Below are 24,354 nucleotides of genomic sequence, written 5' to 3' on the forward strand. Positions count from 1 at the left end.
TAGCTTGCATGCTAAGGCTATTTGCTCTGCCAAGAGGAGTCCAACTTGATTTAACCAGCACCCCATGAGTTATGTGTTGAAAGCATTCACCTTCTTCAATCTTATTACCAGTACCACTCTGGATTATACAAAGAAACTAGGAGAAACACATCATGACCCAAAGTGTAACCCAGGCTTATTTAGGAAATGTGAACTCAGTAATTCAAAGAACACAAAACATGAGTATTTTTTTTTTTTTTGAGTTGGAGTCTCACTCTGTCGCCCAGACTGGAGTGCAGTGGCCACTCCTGGCCACCGCAGCCTCGACCTGCTGGGCTCCAGCGATCCTTCCGCCTCAGCCTTCCAAGTAGCCAGAACTACAGGCATGCGCTACCACGCCCGGCTGATTTATTTATTTATTGTAGAGATGAAGTCTCACCACCCAAGTTGCCCAGGCGGGTCTCAAACCCACGGGCTCAGGCAATCCACTCACCTCAGCCTCCCAAAGGCACGGGATTACAGGCTGAGCCACCGAGCCTAGCTAACATGAGTATTTTTTACTGAATTCAAGAAACAGCCTCACTATTTTCTTAGACCAAAAGAATTAACCAAGCCAGGCACTGTTCCTGGTCAGTGCAAAAGCTCACTCACCCATCATCCCTCCTTATACTATGTATGAGAAGCAGAAATTCCAATCTAAAGAATCCAGTCAGATATCCTTACAAGTAGAAAGGGGCATTTCAGGGAAGCTCAGGTACCACAACTATTTTTTCCCTCGGCAGTCTGTTCCCTGGAGTGACAAAAGAGAGAACGACAGTGAGCTAAGATGGTTATTGTTTGCAAAAATAACAAATAACTGATCCCTTACCATATATACTAAGATGTTAACAGTTCTCAGGCCAGTCTGATTTTCTAAGGGAATGTAAGGTAGTGTGGTAAAAAGGAAAAGAGGGAGCCTTATAGTCGCTTTCCAGAAACTCACTGCCACGTGACTAATGGCAGGATGAAAAGTAGTGCCTGGAGGCTTTCAGGCTGATGGTAGATTAATGATGACATGGCCTTGACTTCCCAGAGGTAAAGGTTATGAAACACTCCAGGGTAAGTGAGCTTCCAATTTCATACTCTCGAGGTGAATGACAGCAACTGATGGTTTTTCTCTCAGAAACACTTCAATGCTTAAAAACACAGCTGTCACCTCCCTGCCCCAGTTTTTTAAATTCATCCGAATATGTTTACTCCTGAGTGCCTTTATGCCAGCCAGACCACAGAACATGAAGTGGCTACAAAAAAAAAGCACGAAGCTCAAGTAGACTAAAGGTGAAGAACTAGACTAGCAGAAAGAATGCTCCCTTTGCAAATACATGGCAAAGACACACTCCAACACTCTCTACACACACATAACACACCTCCCAAATAAAACCATCTTACCTATTCTCAACAATCTCTTTTAACTGGGAGATCAGAGTCAACTTTCTAGGGCCAGTAGGGTGCTAGGAACTTTAAAGCTACACTAGAATTAGAGACAACCAAGAATTGTATCTCCTATCCTCACAGGATTTAAAATGCAAGAACACAGTCAGCTCGGAACTAAATACTCCTCTCACTCACTAGCTTCCAATCATGTTTTTCTTCTCTAGTCCAAATCAAGCTCTTTCCCCAACCCCCACTCCTCTCCAACCCCAGAGGAGGTCGTTTCGGTCTTGCTCTAGCTGATTGTTGGACAAAGCAAGGCAGGTGGAGGAAATGAAGGCTTCACACTTGAGACCCCCGGAAACCAAGTTTCTATTAAAAGTCCCCATGTCCCTCCCTTAAAAGCCAGGAAGCTGCTGCTTTTAAGGGTAAGCGATGCAAAGCTTGGCTAAAATGTTAAGAAGTCAGTAGAGGGAAGCTAAAACTGTTGAGAGCTGCCTTTGCCAAAAAGTACAGAGAACGAAGGACAGTTATCCGACCACTCAGAAACTTAGAACGAGCACTAGGCAAACAGATTCTTTTCACCTGAGTATTTAAAAAAGCAGAGTCCTGGCCTCAACCCAACCTAACAATCTGAATCTCAAAAGGGCAAGATTATGAAACTATTTTTAAAGAGATTCCCCTTGTGATCCTCATGTGCAGCCACATTTGGGAACAATTGAAAACAACTTTGACAAAATGTAGACCAAAATTTAAAAAAGAAAAAATTTCTCATCAAATCCAAACAAGGCTGTCACCCAACTCCAGTTTTCCTCCATAAACACTAGGGGTCTTCCAAAGTTTATGCTTCCTACAAACTAGGTATGTCAGCTGCAGGAACTGTGAAGGTAAAAAGAAAGCTGTGAAGGAATCACGGAACAGCACACCTGTGGAACAGCACACCTGTCTTACTGTCTCCTAGAAGTCAAATAAAGAAGTAGAGAAAATCTTTCACCAGAGTAGTTCAGAACAGAAAGAACATGCCAGAACACCTCAGATGTGTGGGGAAAAGAGGGCGGCAACTAGGTTCAAACACACAAAGGCCTTTTTTCCTACAGAACCGATATAAAGGAAGAGGAGGAATACCAATAAGGGGGAGGGGGGCAGGATTTCACTCAAGGTTCATATGCTTTGCTTATTCATTTAGAGCACTAAAGAGGTAAATCTTGTATGGCCTCTCATCTTATAGCTCGGTTCATTTCCAACTGCTCTTTTTTTTTAAGTCGGAGTCTCACTCTGTTGCCCAGACTGGAGTGCAGTGGCTGCTTCCGGCCACCGCAGCCTCGACCTGCTGGGCTCTGGTGATCCTTCCACCTCAGCCTTCCAAGTAGCTGGAACTACAGGCACGTGCTACCACGCCCGGCTAATTTTTTATTTATTGTAGAGATGAGGTCTCGCCAAGTTGCCCAGGCGGGTCTCGAACTCGCGGCCTCAGGCAATCCACTCACCTCGGCCTCCCAAAGTGCTGGGATTACAGGCTGAGCCACCGAGCCGGCCTGCTCCTTTTCTTTAACCACCTCATACCTAAAGGTGGTATACAAGCCCTGCAACCATCTCCTCCCCTCTATACCTCAGTATACTCCCTACCAGCAATTACTTTCTAAAGTCCAGACCAAGCATTTCAAACATAATCTCCCTCTCAATAACACATCTCCACTGTTAGGGATTTCCAGATTTAATATTTGATATTAACTCCAAGTATGCAACACTCTGAAAATATATTCCTATTTCTAAGAAGCTGCTCTGGGGATGAAAAGGTTAAAACACTATTTTTAAAAAACATGAAAAAAGAGTAGCAAGGGAAAGGGAGGGGAAGGAGAGCTCACATTTTCTAGATCTTAACAAGGGACCTCAGATTATATTAAAAACAGGGACTTTGCTAATCTGCCAACATCACCACCAAGCATCTTCCTGTAACACATCCCCAGTTCAATGGCCTGCTTCACCCCACCTCCATCTCCAAAATACCACAGGATCTGACTCCTCTAACTACCAGGTATGAGAAGCAACTCTGCTACTTTGGCAAGTACATAACAAAATGAACTCTTATATAATTATTAAATCTTATTTTAATTAAACCCATATGTAAATGAATTCCTTAACAATGCCAGCCCTAAGAAAAATATTACTCAAGGGTTAGCCTCGCAAGTATTTTTTTTTTAGTCTCTCAAGTATTAAAATACATCTTAAACATTCCTGTACTGTTATAGCTCTTACATTATGAGGAATCTTAGGACACCAACATTTCCTACCAAAACACACACACACACACACACACACACACACACACCAAAAAACAGCCTCTCTCCACCACAGACCCACACTTCTCCCCTCCCATAAAGATTTTGAAGGGCGGATACACAGTCATCCTGTGGTATGCAAGGAGGACTGAATACAGGACCACTCCTCCCTACCAGCAGATACTAAAATCTGTGGATGCTCAAGTCTCTGACATAAAATGGTATCGTATTTACATAACCCATCCTCAACTTCCTGTATACTTAAAATCATTTCTAGATTACTTATAATACCTAATACAATGTAAATACTAGGTAAATAGCTATTATGTTATTTTTGAATTTGCATTTTAAAAAATTCTTATATTGCTATTTTGTAATTTTTTTCCTGAATATTTTCAATCCATGGATGAGGAACCCACTGATATAGACAGTTGACTGTATTTGGATTCAGACAGTTAACATTTCACCACAGCCAGGGAGAATACCTAGGAGTGGACAGATATTGCTTCACTTTAGAAAAGCCAGGCCACAGCAGGACACGGTGGCTCAGCCTGTAATCCCAGCACTTTGGGAGGCTGAGGCGAGTGGACTGCCTGAGCCCACGGGTTCCAGACCAACCCGGGCAACCTGGCAAGACTTCGTATCTACAATAAATCAAAAATTAGCCGGGGATGGTGGTGCAAGACTATAGTTCCACCTACTTGGAAGGCTGAGGTAGAAGGATCACCAGAGCCCAGCAGATCAACACTGGGGTGACTGTTGAGTGTGCCACTGCACTCTAGCCTGGGCAACGGAGTGAGACTCCAACTCAAAGAAAAAAAGGAAAAGCCAAGCTAGCTACTGTCATCCCAAAATTAGATATACAACCAGACATACATAACCACATATAATGTGAAGTAAGGAATAATTTACCTTATGTACTAGGAGTGGTACTTTAAAGAAAAACTGTGAGGGAATGATCCCACCTCAAGAACTTGGCTGGCAAAAACAATTAAAGGTATTTACAAGTAAAACAGACTAAATAGAATCCAGCATTCCCCTCCTTTTTCAGGCTATGTTTACTCTTGGGGTAAATACTACAGGGGGACCACAGAGAGGCATAAAACTTGTTTTTATCAAAGTCATCAGTTCTGACATGTTAGAAGGAGGAATGAAAAGACATTAGTAGGGGGTGGGTATTGAGCAAGGGAGATAGAAAAGATAGCTTTCTTAGTACACATTTTCTTACCTGGAGTTCTTTAAGCTCAAACTCAACAAATGAAATGAAAAAGAAAAAATAAAATTAAAAGGTACAAAAACTTAGTGGTCTCAACCATGCACCTTTAGGGAAGTTTAAACTTTTAGCAGAAACTTCCTAAATATCCAGTTTATAGTAAATAGAACAAAGCATCAGCCATAAATGTTGACATAACATCAAAAATTTTACCTCGTCTCCCCCAGTTTTAAAAACCTTTCCTCTTAAAGTGTTCAATTTGTATTCCTAACATCTTTTGTCCAGATTTTCCTCATATGGCTAGGTAAAAAGTGTGTGCCTGGATTAGGACATAGGAGGAGGGTAGAAGAAGTTGAGCAAAGAAAAACCTAACTCCTACTTCTTCGGTTAAAATTAGAATACTTTTTCAAGAACCCTGGGCAGGATTCCATTCTGCCTCTTCCAAATTCCTATAGCCAAGTGGTTCAACGGCAGTTGAATGGCACACATAATGACATCATTGATTGGAACCATAATAGAAGGGAGTGAGAAGAGCGGGTGGGGGGAACTGGGAATGGAGGGAGGTGAAGATGTATTTGTGTTACAGACAAAAGACAAGTTCTGTTCCTCAGCAGGGACAAATGAAGAACCAGATGATGGGATAAACTGAGGTCAGAGAGTTTCCCCTATTGTTTCTTCTTTAAACAGCTCCTTCACCACTCCCTCAAAGTTTGCTCCATTGGGCAGGCAGGAGGAGAACAGTGTATGGTTTTTATCTTAAAGGGCAGGAGGTTGAGAAGAAAAAAGATAGAGGATCACACATTGTGTCTTTCCCCTTGAAAAGACCAAATATTTATTTTCAAAGTATTATGAATTAGAAGAGAACTTAAAGAAGTAGCTAAATTTTTGTTGAATCTTAAAATGCTCCAAGAAATGTTATTCAAGAAATCCTGAAGACTATGTGAGGCTGAGTTTTAGCTTTTTCTGAAATTCATCCTCTTTGATATTCACTCTCAATTGCTATCTCTACCTACCATATATAAAAATAACTCTTATCTTCTTTACATACTGGTTAATGTAAGTGAAAAGAATACATTTTTTTCAAGTGCAAGATGCATTTTTGGGAAAACTGATAATTTAGGATGAAAGAGGGGGAAATTCTCCCAAAAGCTCTTGATCAATGTGATACAATGATTAAGAGAGTCTACAGTTGGGTTTTTATTTTCTCCACCTACAATCCTACTTTCTCTGCATTTTTCTTGGGCCCATAAGCCCCATGAGAAAGGAGAATGGAGAATTAAGTCTGGTGTGTGTGTGTGGTTTTTTTTTTTTCTTTTTTTTGAGTTGGGGGGTCTTACTCTGTTACCCAGACTGGAGTGCAGTAGCACAGTCAGGGCTCACTGCAGCTTCAGCCTCCCAAATGGATAGGACTACAGACATGCAACATCACGCCTGGCTAATTTTTTTTTTTTTTTTTTTTGTAGAGACAAAGTCTTGCTATATTGTCCAGGCTGGTCTCAAACTATCCTCCTGCCTCAGACTCCCAAAGTACTTAAGAATTACAGGCATAAGCCACTATGCCCTACTGAAAATTAAGTTTTATACTTGGTCTAGACATAGCTAATTGAGTATATATGATAGAGCCCAGACTTACTCAGCAGATCACTTTTCCAACTTAGCCTGGGATCTCATTCTTCTACCATTACCCTCTAAAAAATACTCTACCAGCTGGGCTCAGTGGCTCAGCCTATAATCCTGCGCCTTTGGGAGGCTAAGGTGAGTGGAATGCCTGAGCCCGCAGGTTCAAGACCCGCCTGGGCAGTGAGACCTCATCTCTACAATAAATCAAAAATTCAGCTGGGCTTAGTAGCGTATGCCTGTAATTCCGGCTACTCGGAAGGCTGAGGCGGAAGGATCACCAGGGCCCAGCAGGTCGAGGCTGCGGTGGCCGGGAGTTGCCATTGCACTCCAGTCTGGGCGACAGAGTGAGACTCCAACTCAAAAAAATATATATATATATTCTACCAAAGTCTTCACCATAGCTTATGGTTAAGTTAGTAACCAAGTTCCATATTGGCAATGTCCTATGCATGCCCCCATCATTCTTCCTTTGGGAAATGCTTATACACTCATACCTAAACTAACAAATCCTAATTACAGATCCTCTGAGAAGGCTGCTGACCAACTTCTAAATCCATAATACAGTAGTCTCTCTTAGCCGAGGGGGATACTTTCCAAGACTCCCAGTGGATGCCTGACAAATTTGAATAACAAATCCTACATATACTATGTTTTTACCAATACATGCATACCTATGATAAAGTTTAATTTGTAAATTAGGCACAGTAAGAGATCAACAACAGTAACTAATAATAAAATAGAACAATTATAAAAATATACCTGCACCACTACTCTTGTGCTTTGGGGCCATTATTAAATAAGGGTTACTTGAACACAAGTACTATGCTGCCTCGGCAATGTGATAAACAAGATGGCTTCCAACTGACTAATGGACAGGTAGTGTGGATATGCTGCAAAGGGATGAGTCACATCTCCAAGCAGGACAGAGCAAGAGTTAATCATGCTAATCACAACAGTGTGCAATTTAAAATGTATAGTTTGTTTCTGGAGTTTTCCATTTAGGATTATGGCTAACTGGAGGTAACCGAAACAATGGAAAGTGCAACCATGGATAAGGGAGGACTACTGTATGAACTTCCTTCTTTCCACATCCCAATGGTTAACCTCTATATCAAAACCCAGCACTGAAGGAGAATAACAACAAGTATTTCTTCATTCATTTCAGATGACAGAAGGGAATCAAGACAATATCAAACAGACCCTCCAGAAGAGAGTAAATTGAGATCAGTCAGCCACAATGAAATTCACATGCTGGAAGACATTGGTGATCTCCAGTGTTTGGAATTCACTCTTTGTCCCAGATTTTTCTTTGGTGTTTCAACGCACTTCCATAACAAGCTCCTCAAAAACAAGGCAGGTTCAATATCCCTCTCACTAAGAAGTGGTTCATGTCTAACCAATGATGATCACAAATGCAATACAAAAAATTTCATTAAAACAATTACTGCAACTATCCAAGAATATTCTAGCTACCAGCCTCCGTTTGTTTTCAACCTTTTTATATTCCAACAATGTGTAACACAGACCACAGTCATCAAGGAAGAAAACTGGCAAAAATCACACATCTGAAAAAGTAGCCTTCAGGATTTAGAGGACTCAAGACCATCAGGAAAATTACCTATATGAATGGCTACAAGTAGGGAAACCATGGCGTAATATTCTAGTAGAGAAAAAAGGAAGATGTACTATGGTTAATAGGGATACAATATGCTTGTATCTTCTTGTATCAAGAATTAGTACCATACATCCTTCACATTACTGTGGAAGGAGAAGAGTATCAACCACACGCCAATTTTCTTCTAAATGCCTGTGTTTGGGCTTTTGTTTTGCTTTGTTTAAAAAAAAAAAAGAAAACCAAATGGATTTCCTTTAACTTCCTAAAGTACCGAGTTTCTCCCTCTCAAGTACACCAACGATTGAAACAACAAAACACAGCCTGTAATCCCAGCACTTTGGGAGGCCAAGGCGAGTGGATTACCAGAGCCTGCTCAGGTTCGAGATCCACGCGGGCAACTTGATGAGACTTCGTCTCTACAACAAATCAAAAAAATTAGCTAGGTGTGGTGGCACGTGCCTGTAATTTCAGCTACTTGGAAGGCTGAGGCAGAAAGGATCACCGGAGCCCAGCAGGTCGAGGCTGCGGTGGCCAGGAGCATGCCACTGCACTCCAGTCTGGGCGACAGAGTGAGATTCCAACTCAAAAAAAAAAAAGAAACAACAAAACAGAAACGATTCACTCAAATTGGCTTTAACAATAACACTACAGTTCTAAGCCGAGACATAGTTTTTACCAAAACCAATGTCCATTAACCATAATGTATCAACTAAGCTAGCTTCCCATCTTAATTCCCTGTACTCATCTACTCATCTCTCCATTCCAAGATAAGTTTCCAATGTGCCAGCCCAAGTTCTGTCCTTCACCAATAGTACTGACCTCAACACTACTTCTCTGAGGATGTATGGAAAACTTGACAGAGAAAAAAAATAACTGGTCAAGCACAAGGCAGAAAACTAGCTGGTGATCAATCAGAACCAACCAGGCAGATGTTACTTATCTGGGTTTTGTTTTGTTTGAGGGGGTGGAAGTTTCTTAGCCCACAGTCACCATGAGGCTTATGAGAAAAGGCATGCCATTCTATCTTCAAATAGTCCAAAGAGTTGGAGGGACAATTTACAGCCTCCTGTGTAAAAAAAAGTCTATAAATGCCAGTGCCATTCTTTGCCCTGTCACTTCCCATTAGCCTAAACCAACAGGATTCTATTCACTGAGACTTGAGCTGGAAACATGAACAGACAGACTTTTCTTGGGCAGAGAGAAAAGGGGAAGATGATTGGGGGCGGGGGTGTTGTGGGAAGCCAGATTTCTTTAAGTTTCTATGTAGTGCTTAATATGTATATAGTATACTGTTGGAGCTGAAACTGAACTACATGAGCAGTCATGAAAAAGTCACCTTGGGAAAAAGATTCAACTTCCTCAAATTTGTAATATGCTCAAGCCATAAATCTAAAATATGAAGAGATGAGACGATTGTGACAGTTTTTTTTAAAAAATCAATGACAAACACTATTTGATCCATGGTTCATTTGCTTTCACATACTTCCTATCTTTATTCATACACTATACTAGTCTACAGTCAAGTTCACTAAAGAGAAATCAGCAAGCAAGCAGGGCCTTATGTTGGATCAAATAAGCATAAACTCTGTGCACTGAGATGACAAGAGGTGGGTTTCGCATTGTCTTGTTTAGAATCCTAGGACAGAGAAGAGGCATCTCCACACTATCTACTAATCTCCACCATTTGAACCATATCTAACTAATAAGATCTGTGCCTAGAGATTTATAAGACTTAAGGACAAGTAACCAAATTATATAGGATATACTGGAACCCAAACCCCAAGATAAGGTGGACAGAAGTATGCTGATCTGGCTGTTCCATAAATACAAACTTAATCATGTCACTAACCTTGGCCAACCAAACAAATACTAAGTAGCAACTCATCTCTGGTGATAAAGAATAGTTAAGCACAAGACTCTGGACCAGGCAACTCTCACCAGAGACTGCATCCAGTTGCAATGTCAGGATTTGGGTCTAGAATACTAGTTCTAGAAAAACAGAGTTTTTCTTGTTTCTACTTCCTACACCCTTTCCTCCAACCTCTCTCCGTCCAGAGATTCACTCTCAAACTGCTTATATCTTCTGCAAGTATTCGAAAAATCCTGATATTGATATCAAATGAATAAATGACTGGTACACTCTGTTTTAGCTCAAACTCATGATAAGACACTAAAAGTAAAATTTTAATTGTGCAAATAAATAAATAAATCCTGGGCCACAGGTAAACAGTGGTCCAAATACATGGTCTGATAAAGGGTTTCTATTGACACTCTCAAGTGTGAAAGCTGTGTGGGAGATAAGCTAGATCTGAGTTGTGCAATATAGTAGCCACTGGCCAAGTAGCTATTTAAAATAAGTTCTACTGGACAGTGTTGATCTAGACAGGAAAATATCAGCATTTCTGGGACACTGTAACGGTTTATAAGGCAACTTAGTGCAAACTGTTGAAATTAGGATAGTTCTGAAACTCAAGATTTGTGATCAATATAAATGTGACCTGGCTGGGGCGTGGTGGTTCATGCCTAGGAGGCGAAGGCAGTAAGATTGCTTGAGCCCAGGAGTTTGAGACCAGCCTGAGCAAAACAGCAAAATCCTGTCTCTACAAAAAAATTTAAAAAGTAGCCGGGTGTGGTAGCACACACCTGCAGCTCCAGCTACTCAAGAGGCTAAGGCAGAAGAATCACTTGAGCCCAGGTCGAGGCTGTGGTGAGCTGTGATCCACCACACTCCAGCCTGGGCAAAAGAGCGAGGCCTTGACTCAAAAACACAAAAACAAATGATGACCTAAATGGAAGAAAGATGAAGCAAAGGTGTGTGTAAAGTTATGTGTCCCACAGTGGCACAACAATAACTTTTAGGGTTAACGTCTTTCTTAAGCAAAACATATAACCCAATTTCTCCCAATAGCTTTCTAGAGAGCTAAACATTTCCATACTAAAGTCAGAAAAAATATATATTTATGTTTTTGAGACAGGGTCTTGCTCTATCACCCAGGCTAAAGTGCAGCGGCATGATCATAGCTCACTATAATTTTAAATTCCTGGGCTCAAGCAATCCTCCTGCCTCAGCCTTCTGACTAGCTAGGACTACAGGCATGGGTCACCACACCCAGCTAATTTTTAAGCTTTTTTTTTTTTTTAGTCAGAATCTCACTCTGTTGCCCAGGCTGGAGGGTAGTACACAATCAACAGCTATTCAAGGCCTCAACATGCTGGGCTCAGGTAATCCTTCTACCTCAACCTTCCAAGTAGCCGGAATTACAGGTATGCACCACCACACACAGCTAATTTTTAAATTTTTTGTAGAGACAAGGTCTCACTATGTTGCCCAGGCTGGTCTAGAAATCCTGGGCTCAAGCGATCCTCCTGCCTCAGCCTCCCAAAGTGCTGAGATTATAAGTGAGAGCTACCATGCCTAGTCTTTCCTGATTATTTAATTTCCATTTTGCCTTTATCAGAAGTCAAAGTAGATTAATAAATTTTAACATCACTGAATTCAACATCTTAATCAAGAGGAATATAGACCATGCTCTAAAACAGCCTGGGTGAGAGCTGTGAAAACAATCTGTGGGAAAAAATAATTAGCTTGTGAAAAAATTCCTATAACGTAATCAAGAGCTGGTGAGAAGAGGTATAAATATCCTGTGAAATGAAGTTCTTAGTAGCCAGCTACATTCTTAGAAGGGTCATTTCCGGTCTATGTAAACCCCCCCAAGGGACTCTAATGTTGCAAAACCGACACTTCTGTCCAACCTACATTACCTTTCTGGAGATCGAAGAGACATTCAAACCAAATCTTTGCGCTCTTTCCTTTAGTTTATCCAGGTTAACCTATAAGAACAGGAAAAACAAATTACATGTTTTTAAAAAAATTTTTTTTTTTTGAGTTAGAGTCTTACTCTGTCACCCAGACTGTAGTGCAGTGGCAGGCGGCCACTGCAGCCTTGACCTGCTGAGCTCTGGTGGTCCTTCCGCCTTAGCCGTCCAAGTAGCCGGAACTACAGGCGCGCGCTACCACGCCCGGCTAATTTTTGATTTATTGTAGAGATGAGGTCTTGCCAAGTTGCCAAGGTGGGTCTCGAACCCACAGGCTCAGGCAATCGACTCACCTCAGCCTCCCAAAAGCGCTAGGATTACAGGCTGAGCCACAGAACCTGGCCTGTTTTTTAAAAATTTAAACAGAAAATAGAAAAGGCAGAAACTATAGTCCAAAGCTACAAGTTCAAATAAGTATATAACATTAAAGATATCATATATGCCGAAATAGGAAACCAAGCAGCACCTATCCATCCCATTGATTGCTTTTTGTTTTTTTGAGTTGGAGTCTCACTCTGTTACCCAGACTAGAGTGCAGTAGCCACTCCCGGCCACCGCAGCCTCGACCTGCTGGGCTCCGGTGATCCTTCCGCCTCAGCCTTGCAAGTAGCTGGAACTACAGGCGCGCACTACCATACCCAGCTAATTTTTGATTTATTGTAGAGATGAGGTCTTGCCAAGTTGCCCAGGCAATCCACTCACCTCAGCCTCCCAAAAGCATGGGATTACAGGCTGAGCCACCGAGCCAGGCTCATCCCACTGATTGTTAAAAGGCCTCTTCTAGATTACAGTGAAAGATTCACCCCTGCCTCCTTTAGTCATCAAAGGTGGCAAGATCCTAAGGAGGGTTTAAGATCAAAGTAGGCCAAACACTGCTAGAAAAAGTAAAGATAAGCCTAAATCGTCACCCCCAAACAAGCCCGCCATATACAGTCCAAAATCATTAATTCCTATACACAGTCTCTACAAGTAGTTCTTAACTCTATCCACAAGCAAAGAAAAACTAATACTGAAACACTCTCTTCAGAAGAGAATCTACTATCACTAAGCCAGGTGCAGTGGCTCATGCCTGTAATCCAAGCACTTTGAGAGGCCAAAAGTCGAGGGGATTGCCTGAGCCTAGGAATTTGAGACCAGCCTGGGCAACATAGCAAGACCCTGTCTCCACACACACAAAAAAATTACCTAAAGCTTTTGGACAAGGCCTAAAACTACAGTACCGTAAGGTTGGGCTTCCTTGGGTGAATCACCCTCCAGTTAACAAAACCCATTCATTTTTTCAAAAAGAGGACTGGTAGGAAGGAAGATGCTGGCAGTAACTCTGAAGACATGGGGACTTTCCTGAACTATCAGTACCTCAAACCCTTTTTAAAAATTCAGGACACAGCCGGGCTCGGTGGCTCAGCCTGTAATCCCGTGCCTTTGGGAGGCTGAGGTGAGTGGTTTGCCTGAGCCTGCGGGTTCGAGACCCACCTGGGCAGCGAGACCTCATCTCTACAATAAATCAAAAAATCAGCCGGGCGTGGTAGCGCATGCCTGTAATTCCGGCCACTTGGAAGGCTGAGGCGGAAGGATCGCCGGAGCCCAGCAGGTTGAGGCTGCAGTGGCCGGGAGTGGCCACTGCACTCCAGTCTGGGTGACAGAGTGAGACTCCAACTCAAAAAAAAAAAAAAAAAAAAAAGCCGGGCTCGGTGGCTCAGCCTGTAATCCCGCGCCTTTGGGAGGCTGAGGTGAGTGGATTGCCTGAGCCCGCGGGTTCGAGACCCGCCTGGGCAGCGAGACCTCATCTCTACAATAAATAAGAAAATCAGCTGGGCGTGGTGGCGCATGCCTATAATTTCGGCTACTTGGAAGGCTGAGGCAGAAGGATCGCCGGAGCCCAGCAAGTCGAGGCTGCGGTGGCCGGGAGCAGCCACTGCACTCCAGTCTGGGCGACAGAGTGAGACTCCAACTCAAAAAAAAAAAAAAAAAAATTCAGGACACACAACACTGTACTGAAAACAAACAAACTGGGTGCAGTGGCTCACACCTATAATCCCAGCACTTTGGAAAGTGGAAGCAAAAGGATTGCCTGAGCCTGTGGGTTAGAGACCAGCCTGGGCAACTTGGCAAGACCTCTCACTATAATAAATTTTTTAAAAAATTAGCTGGGCGTGGTGCCACACACCTGTAGTTCCAGCTACACAGAAGGCTGAAGTAGAAGGATTGCCTGAGCCCAGCAGGTCGAGGCTGCAGTGGCTGTGAACGGGCCACTGAACTCCAGCCTAGGCAATGGAGTGAGACTCTGACTCAAAAAAAAAAAAAGAAAAAGAAAAAGAAGACAAACAAACAAAAATTGCCAAACTCATGATCTCAGAGTTTTCTCTGAACTAAGGAAAAGGCAGAGTCTTTAACTTTAAAGCTAGATATAGAGGGTTAAGATCTGGGTATGCAAGAGATAAAAAAAATACTTACCATAGGTTTGGTGTCGGATGACAGACCTAAGGAAGCAAATAAAGTTTATTAATTTTAAAAGTCATTAAAAAAGTCAATAGTCTCCAAATCAGACAGCATAAAAACAGCATATAGGACATAATTCCTTTATCCTATGACGACAAAACAGGGTGGAAACTGCAACCAGAGATCATATCTGCAGTCACTGCTGGTGGGAGCATAAAACAGTGTGGTTGCTTTAGAAAACAATTTGTCCGTTTCTCAAAAAGTTAAACATGGAGTTATATATGACCCAGCAATTCCACTCTTAGATATACACTCTAGAAAAATAAAAACACACATTACATCTACACAAAAACTTGTCCACAAATGTTCACAAGAGCATTATTCATGAGACAAAAAGTGAAAACAACTCAAACATCCATCAACTGATGATAGGCTAAATAAAAAGTGGTATATTCATACAATGAAATATTATCCAGCCGGGCTCGGTGGCTCAGACTGTAAGCCCGCACCTTTGGGAGGCTGAGGTGAGTGGACTGCCTGAGCCCGCAGGTTCAAGACCCGCCTGGGCAGGTGAGACTTCATCTCTACAATAAAATCAAAAAATGAGCCGGGCGTGGTAGCACGTGCCTGTAATTCCGGCTACTCGAAAGGTTGAGGCAGAAGGATCACCGGAGCCCAGCAGGTCGAGGCTGTGGTGGCGGGGAGCAGCCACTGCACTCCAGTCTGGGCGACAGAGTGAGACTCCAACTCAAAAAAAAAAAAAAGAAATATCATCCAGCAAAGTAAAACAAAAGGAACAAAGATGTGCTACGACATGGATGAACCTTGAAAACTATGCTAAGAAACAGTCACAAAAGACTACATATCGTTTTATTTATTTATAGATAGACAAATTTACACATAGTGAAAAAAATTAATGGTTGCTTAGGGCTGTAAGGGAGGGAGAAAGAATAGGGGATACTTGCTAATGAGCACAGGATTTCTTTTTTGGGGTGATAATGACTTTGATAAAGGTTGTACAACCCTGTGAATATACTTAAAAAAGCAGCAAATTATATACCTTAAGCAGATAAAGCTGTTATAAAGGAAAAAGATCTTATCTATAGAAACAAGCAGAACTACTATCATGAGTTGAAATTATGATCTCTTAGCCAGGTATAATGGCTCACACCTGTAATCCCAGCACTTTGGGACGTGGAGACAAGAAGAGTCCCTGAGTCCACGGGTTCTAGACCGGTCTGGGCAACATGGCAAGACCTGGTCTCTACAATAAATAAAAAAATTAGCTGAGCACGATGGCTCACGCCTGTAGTTCCAACTATTTAAAAGGCTGAGGCAGAAGGATCACCTGAGCCCAGCAGGTCAAGGCTGCGGTGGCTGTGAGTGTGCCACTGCACTCCAACCTGGGTGACACAGTGAGACTCCAACTCAAAAAGAAAGAAATAAAAATAGAAATTATGGCCTTTTAAGGCCAATAGTCTGTCCTGAAATTATCACCAAAATTCAAGTAGTAGATTGGCCTCCAAGCCCAACTCTGACATAGCCAATAATTATTTACTTCAAACTTTTCAGAATTTCATTCAAAAAACAATAATTTATTTATATATATATTAGTGGGAAAAGTTACAAACATATTAACAGTAAATATGTTCTTATTTTAGTCATTTACTTATTTATTCATAGAAGAGTGCATATAAGGATAGAAAAAAAAATTGGAAGGATCTGCAGTTGACTCTTAACAACATGGATTTGAACTGTGCCAGTCCACTTATACTTGGATTTTTTTTTTTTTTTTGAGTCAGAGTCTCATTCTGTCATCGAGACTGGAGTGCATGGTTACCACAGCCTCAACTTGCTGGGTTCATGAGATTCTTCCACCTCTGCCTTCCAAGTAGCTGGAATTACAAATGCATGCCAGCACACTTGGCTAATTTATCTATTTATTGTAGAGATGAGATCTCGACAAGCTGCCTAGGCTGGTCTCAAACTCCTGGCTCAGGCAATCCTCTTGCCTCCGCTTCCCAAAGTGCTGGATTTTTTTCAATAAATACAATCAACTCTCTGTCTGAGGGTTTATCACAACCACACGTAGTTAAAAAATACAGTATTCTCCGGACTGGGCATGGTGGCTTACACCTTAATCTTAGCACTTCGGGAGGCCAAGGTGGGAGGATTGCATGATCCCAGGAGTTTGAGACTAGCTTGGACAATATAGCAAGACCCCGTGTCTACAAAAAATTAGCTGAGTTTGGTGGTACACGCCGACTAGTCCCAGCTGCTTGGGAGGTTGAGGCTGGAATATTGCTTGAGCCCAGGAGTTAGACCAGCCTAGGCAAGACTTTGTCTCTACAAAAAATAAAAAATTAGCTGAGCATGGTGTTTTGTGCCTGTAGTCCCAGCTACTTGGGAGGCTAAGGCAGAAGGATCGCCTGAACCCAGGTGGAGGCTGCGGTGAGCCATGATGGTGTCATTACACTCCAATTTGGGTGAAAGAGTGCAACCCTGACTCAAAAACAAAAACAAAACCTATTATTCTGTTTTCAAAATGTGAAACCCAAAGATACGGAGGGGTAACTTTTTATATTTGTTGCAAGACTTCAGCATGTGTGGATTTTGGTGTCTGCTATGGTTGGGGGCTCGGGGAGGGCTTGGACCTGATCCTATATGAATATGGAGGGATTCTGTAGAATGCTCATTGTCTCTGATTGGTTGTATTTTGAGAGACTTTGTTTGTGTTTTTTAAAGCCATACAATGAATATGTATTACTTTCATAAAAAATTAGGGAGCACAGGCCTTGCTCAGTGGCTCAGCCTGTAATCCCAGCAACTTGGGAGGCCGAGGCAAGTGGATTACCTGAGCCTGTGGGTTCGAGATCAGCCTGGGTAACTTGGTGAGACCTCGTCTCTACAATAAATCAAAATATTAGCTGGGCGTGATAGTGTGCACCTGTAGTTCCGGCTACTTGGAAGGCTGAGATGGAAGGATCACCTAAGCCCAGCAGGTAGAGGCTGCAATGGCTGTGAGCGTGCCACTCCACTTCAGCCTGGGCAACAGAGTGAGACTCTGACTCAAAAACAAAACAAAACAAAACAATAAAAAAACAATTCTCGATTATATATTTAGTTATTTCTAGTTACTGATCATTATAAATAATGCTGTGACAAGCCTTACAATTAAGTCTTCAAATATACCCAAGATTACTTCCTTATAGATCCTTAGATGTAAAACTGTTAAGGTAAAAAGTATTCCTTTTCCTTTTACCACTTATACTAGCCAGTATAACACTGAATAGGTACATGATAATTGTATGCTGACGAGGCCTAGAATAAGCAAGATACTATTAGAAACTTCTCTGAAGATGTTAAAGAAAAGATAAATGTCAGCACCTGGTATCCTCTCATAACTTTAGTACTGACTCTTAACATTCTAGGAAGTTTTAAGGACATATAAAGCAAAGAAGTAAATGTTATAATCTCTTAAAGGCTTCTAGAGCTTATTTTGCAGAAATAAAATCTGTTGTTACCAGAAAAGAAAGAATATAAAGAGAACTTTCTCAGAAAAGTATCTGTACTCTTACCTTTTGTTGGAACTGAAGAAATTCCAAACCTGTAGAAAGAAAACAAGCTGAATCTTTGGAAGCTGTTCACACTCCTAGTTGTCCGTCTCCGTGTCAAATGTACATACGACACTTCTCACTTGTGATCTCAAGCCTTGCAATCATTAGCTAATTCTAACAACCCCATGAAAGACGTTCAGTTTACTCTCCTTCTCACCAAGAGTTCAAGGAATATGGTAAAAGGAAGTCTTATCAAAATTAGAAGTAGCAGTCAGTTTCTGAGTTTTACCATTACAAAAACCCTGTTCAATAATAAAGCCTAATCTATCCAAATCAGTAGAGATGTTCTGAGCAGGGTCAAAAAAGTATTCATTTCCTCTCAGTAAGCCTTTATTCTACTTAAAACCAACAATTATATCTAAAGCCTAGGACCACACCTCCTCATCTTCACCACTATCTCAGGTCCAAAATGCTGAGGACACTCACCTCGCTGCCCGAGCAGCTTTCTTACTCTCCAAGCTTACAGGTACATTGAATCGTTCAGCCCTCTTCTGCATTCTCTAAGTGACAACAGACAAAAGGAGAAGAGACGAATTCAATTTCTGGTTCAAAAAGTTGGTTAGAGATAGGTATCTTAAGAACATCAGGATTAATTTTTTAAGGTCTAAACTGAAAATACTGACAATCCTAAAAGATATCAGGTTATGTTCATACTAAGACTTAACTCAATAGCCCTTTCCAGAAAGCAAACACAAAAAGACTATTATTACATTCATGCTCTCAAAAACAAAAGGGAGGAATAAAATAAAGTAAAACCCACATTCTGCACGAAGCCAAGAAGACAAAAGCTGTGTATGGTTGACCTTTGAAAAGGGATCAAAGGAACAGCTTGGTTCCAACATTAGTAGTAAGTACTCTTTCGGTTAGACATGAGGCAGCTTTGTCTTATGACACCCTAAAAGAGTTTAATAATTCTCTACTTTGAAGGTACAAAATGAAACACAAGATCTCAACTGGAACCTGGGACAGAATTAGAAAAATTTCACATTCTGCATGAAACTTTATATACAAAAAGACTACAACTTCAGAGTTGACTACTCACTATGCCAGACCAAATATTTTCCAAAAAGTAGTTGGTGGAGAAATGTATCAAAACCAAATCTGTCAATACTGGTTTTCTGCCTATAAATAAAATTTTTAAGTGGTGATATAAATATAATAAAGAGTAAGAGAGAGAAATGTAGAGACTGTTCTACTAGGGATCAGAATACCTACTTCAGTCTGAGGTATTTCAGATGTAATTTTTACCACTTTCTTCTCTGCTGCCCTGGAAAAGAAAAGATTTTTTAAAACCTAAAAACTTTTTATATTCTAAACAAAAAAAGAAAAAAACCTCCTTGCCACTCCTTAGTCCAAAGAAACATGAAAATCATTAGAACTTTGGTTCCTTTAACTGTCATCTATTGAGGAAAAAAAGTTCAAATAACGGACTAAGCTACTTTAGCTAAGGTATAAGAAAGAATCAGGAAAGAATCTGGTTAAACATTGGGCTGAAGGGAAACACTCAAAGGACACCAGAAACCGTATCGTTTGCTTTTAGAACTTTAATTTTTTTTTTTTTTTAATTAATGACTTTCCCCCAACTCTCCTTTAAATACCAGCTCTCAGTTTTCATCACAACATTTAATGAGTCTCTACAAGACAAGCCCTGGTTTCCTTCTTTTAAAAATCCCCTTATTTCTCCCATGGGGACTGTAGCTCCAGCTGAAAGTCAAAGTAGGACAAATAAAAATGCCAAAGGGGGTGGGAAGAAAAAAGGCTAGAGGGAGTTTGAGTTAGGAAAACATGGTAAGTTACTGGTCAAAAGGTTTAAGAGAAAACAAAAGAGGGGGGACCATAGGGGCGGGAGACAAAGTTCGGAAATACCCAGGATAAATGGAAGGGCATTAACCCTCCACCAAACAACTCCCATAAAACCATGGGTCATAACCAGTCTCATTAAGGTCCCTCATTTAGAGACATGGGCGGCTTTTGTTCCAATATCCCGGGCACTTTTCCCATTTGATGCCCTGAAAGGTAGTAATGGTTTAATGACATTTTCAGAGGAAGCAATTCTGGAACAGGAACTTACTCTCTCCATCCTTTTGTTGGAGGTCCCTGACTGACAGACAAGCAATGGGTGCCCCCTGCTGACCATAACTAAGTCCTACAATATATAACTATTTGGGTAGAGAGTAAAGAAAAAAAAAAAATCAAACTAGAAACAAATTTTTGGAAAATCTCAGGCCAAAGATGAAGCAAGGGGGTCTCCTTTTAAATATTCAAAGAATTCAAATCATCCCTGAATATTCTGACTTTTAATAACATTTCTAAATTACTCCCATTTCTTAGTCATCCTTTCCTTACCCTGACTTAATTCAGGCACAAAAGGCCAAAGTACTTAATGTTTTACTTGAAGTCCAATGTCACAAGGAGAGCAGTTCTCTCTATCAACTCCAGTCTGATGACTTCCTCCTCATTCCCATCTTGACACACATGCAATGCTGTACACACCTCATGGCAGAAAAGGAATTCCAGAGAGGAAGCTTCCTTCTGTTTTATTCCAATTCCCTGAGGCACAATTAAACTCAAGCAATAAATACACATCACATTCTGGGACTCATGGGAAATTCCCACTCTTCATTAAGAAATATTTCTCCTACCCAGTGATATAAAAAACATTCCCCAAAACACAGGGACCCAGATCTCTCTATACATACTTTAGTGTCTCACAACTATCTCCCTGCAAAGCAAAAATACCACTTTCCACACACTTTCAATTTCCTTGTTTCTAAATTCATTGATAAAATGAAAGCCCCCTGAACAAGAGAATTGCACATTTTACATATTCTATGAATAATAATCTTAAAATTTTCAAATCTCTATCTTTTAATCCACACCAGTCAATTATCGTGGCATTCACTTCCTTCTTGTCCCAGAAGTCCTCCAAACATCTCTATTTTAAAGTTTTCCCATTAGGTCATTCTCCAAAGGTACTATATGTAGACCTCCGATGATGGGAAGACAATAAAATTCTATCAAAATGCTTGGGCCGGGCTCGGTGACTCAGCCTGCAATCCCAGCACTTTGGGAGGCCGAGGCAAGTGGATTCCTGAGCTTGCAGGTTCGAGACCAGCCCAGGCAACTTGGCGAGACCTCGTCTCTACAATAAATCAAAATGCTTAATATATATCCTCTGTGATATAGCAAATCCACTGCTAGGAATTTATCCTATGCACATACTTGCATAAGTATAAACAGTTGAACAAGGACATGAAGCATTACATTTTTTTGCTTTTATGAATAATCTAAACATCCATCAATAGGAGACTGGCAAAATAAATTACTAGAATGGAGCACTATTGCTATTGGACGATAGAACAGGTTCGAAACTAAATACTAAATCTGGGTGATAAGTACATGAGGGTCTACTATACTATTCTCAGACCTTTTGTAAATACCCATAATAACAAGCTGAAAAAGAGACCACTTACTAGGATAATTATCCCTACTTCATAGGGGGTTGATGTGAGGATTAAACAAGAATACATGTAAAACACTTGAACCATTTTAAGCATATAACTAACATTTAAATAAGGACATCATCATTATCATTATTATTATGGTAATACAGGAAAATCTCCAGATGTGAAAAAAATCATGAAACTGTGTAGAGTGTGTGTATCTATCTATATATGTACACAAATATACATATGTATACATATATAAATGCACACAGACCCCATAAATAAAATATTTCAAAAGACTGATTGCACTGTAATAAAAACCTCTGGAACATAAGATGGAGATAAATACAAGGAGTATTCAATTTTCTGTTTATATACACCTCTATGTACTGTTTGACTTTTTAGTTGTACATATATTGCTTTTTATAATGAAATGCATTAACCCAGCCACGAGGAACAAAAATGCCAAAAAGGACTCAATCGTTCTTGATATGCTGAAATACAAAATGGCCAATCATGGTAAAAGCCCCAAATTAAAGACATGTATGATCAACCTTGTGGGATAGTTTAAAATCAAGATCCACTTTCACTCTAGTACTTTATCCTCCTCTATAAATCAAAAGTATAGTGTTACTGGACACATATAACCTCTCCCCAATACCCTCCTCTCTTACAAAACTCCTTATACAGTTTTACACTTTTCTCTAAAAGTAGAGTAACAGAGTTACAGTTTCACACTCTAGAGAATTGCTTCTACAGAGATTCTCTATACAGTAAGATGTAGATTCTCTATACAGTAAGGGAATAATCTACTGCGGTGACCCTACAAAAGAACAACAAAGGCTAGGAGAACTAAACTGTGTCTGGGTTTGAAGTCACCTGATCCTAATGACCTATTACATAACCCTGGAGACACCCTACTTTGCTTCACTAGGACCAGGTACTTTGAGTGAAGTAGACCCTTCTGAAAAATGTATGATCTCATCAGAAACTAGCAGGCCAACAAGAATACAAAGAGATAAACAAAGTTAAACACTAGACCCAATAAAAACAGAACTGCCTGCTCTATACTCAAATGTCAAAAAAGCGATAATTACACATCAACAGTTTTTTCAGGGGGTTCTTCTTCTTTGACAGGGACTTCTATGGGTTTTGGCTCTTCTTCCTAAAACCAAATGAAACAAGACGGTTAATATAAATCAAAAAAGTAAATACCCAGCAAGAGAAGAACATCAGAACTCAAAAGTAAACCAGCCTCTCAGAACCTTCATACCCCTCCTTGGTTCCCCTAATAAATTAACATCTAAGTCTTCCAATGACTTAAGCAATGTGGTCAAGGCAGTGGCACATCATTAGGATATGACTAATCTGACTCTATCCAACTCACCTCTGTTTCATCTCCCAGTACATCTTCTTCATTCGCTTCCTCTTCAGCTAAAGAATATTAAAATATTCAGGTCAAGCCCTGCTACAAAACCATTTTGATCACTGTACCAAGGCTAAAATTAAAATCATTTTGCTTTCCCAAAATAAAATTCAATAATGAAGGCAGAACTGATACACATAAAATCTACTACAGATGAGGCAAAACCAGAATTCTACCTAACATTAATACAAAGTTGAACTCCAGCTGAACTGAAAAACTAAATGTAATGAAGTTTAAAAACAAAATTAATTTATAAAGTAATGTGGAAGAATATCTTTGAGATCTAGTGGTGGGGATCTGAAAAAAAAAGAAAACAACCCAGAAATAAAGTAATAGGTGAAAAATTAGAGATTTTTCAAAACTAAAGACTTCTATTAAGGACAGCATGAAAAAAGTTAAAAGACAAATGACAAGATATCTGTGCCTAAAACCAACAAAGGAATAGTTAAGAGAATATAAAAGAAATGCCTCCAAACCAATAAATAAATGATGGGAACCCCAATAGAAAAATGGGCAGAAGGCCAGGCATGGTGGTTCATGCCTGTAATCCTAGCACTTAGGGAGGTTAAGGGGTAGGATCACTTGAGGCCAGGAGTTCAAGACTAGCCTAGGCAACATAGTGAAACCCCCTTACCTATTTTAAAAAATTAAAAAACAGGCAAAGAAGAAGCCCAAAGGACCATAAACATGAGATGTTTAAACTTTTTCATAGAGAAATGTAAATAAAAACAACCAACAAATTACCAAATTAGGCCACTAAATTTAGGCTTGTGGAGATACAAGAACCCTTATACACTAGTGATGAGAGTGTAAATTTATACAGTAATTCTGGAAAACAATTTGCCACTGTTTAGTCATATTAAGTAATTAATATTAAGTATAGCAATTAGCAATCTCAGTCCTGGGTATATACCCCCAAGAGACACTTAGAGGAACAAGAGAGCAGGAAAGTAGTTCATAATAATAGAATGCTATAAACTACTCAGGGGTTCCCAATCCTGGGTCCACTGACCAGTAATGGTCCCAGGCTACACAGCAGGATTGATGAGCGGCTGGAGAGCAAGCAAAGCTTCATCTGTATCTACAGCCACTCACCGTCACTTGCACTATCACCTGAGTTCTGCCTCCCGTCAGATCAGTGGCAGCATTAGAGTCTCATAAGATCGTGAACCCAAGCCGGGCTCGGTGGCTCAGCCTGTAATCCCGCGCCTTGGGAGGCTGAGGTGAGTGGATTGCCTGAGCCTGCGGGTTTGAGACCCACCTGGGCAACTTGACAAGACTTCATCTATACAATAAATTAAAAAAAAATTAGCCGGGTGTGGTAGCGTGCCTGTAGTTCCAGCTACTTGGAAGGCTGAGGCGGAAGGATCATCGGAGCCCAGCAGGTTGAGGCCACGGTGGCCGGGAGCGGCCACTGCACTCCAGTCTGGGCAGAGTGAGACTCCAACTCAAAAAAAAAAAAAACAAAAAACAACAACAACAAAAAAAAGATCG

At 40.7% G+C, this 24,354-nt stretch overlaps 1 protein-coding gene across 3 annotated transcripts in view; it reads right to left on the bottom strand.

The window, feature by feature from the left end:
* The window catches only part of SARNP (SAP domain containing ribonucleoprotein), a 70,795-nt gene that overhangs the window by 16,585 nt on the left and 29,856 nt on the right, over positions 1–24,354 (bottom strand). For all 3 annotated transcript variants that reach the window (XR_002482307.1, XM_008064012.2, XM_008064013.1), the window contains 7 exons: positions 22,822–22,868; positions 22,532–22,599; positions 19,204–19,255; positions 18,415–18,488; positions 17,950–17,978; positions 14,387–14,412; positions 11,879–11,947 (listed from right to left, as the gene is read on the bottom strand). Coding sequence is in view for 2 of the 3 variants with exons in the window: in XM_008064012.2 (XP_008062203.2) it covers positions 11,879–11,947; positions 14,387–14,412; positions 17,950–17,978; positions 18,415–18,488; positions 19,204–19,255; positions 22,532–22,599; positions 22,822–22,868 (365 nt within the window). In the remaining variant the exon portion in view is untranslated. The remainder of the gene's footprint in view (positions 1–11,878; positions 11,948–14,386; positions 14,413–17,949; positions 17,979–18,414; positions 18,489–19,203; positions 19,256–22,531; positions 22,600–22,821; positions 22,869–24,354) is intronic.

This window comes from Carlito syrichta, unplaced genomic scaffold (genome assembly GCF_000164805.1).
Source record: "Carlito syrichta isolate Samal-C Ts95f unplaced genomic scaffold, Tarsius_syrichta-2.0.1 Scaffold307179, whole genome shotgun sequence".
NCBI lineage: Eukaryota > Metazoa > Chordata > Mammalia > Primates > Tarsiidae > Carlito > Carlito syrichta.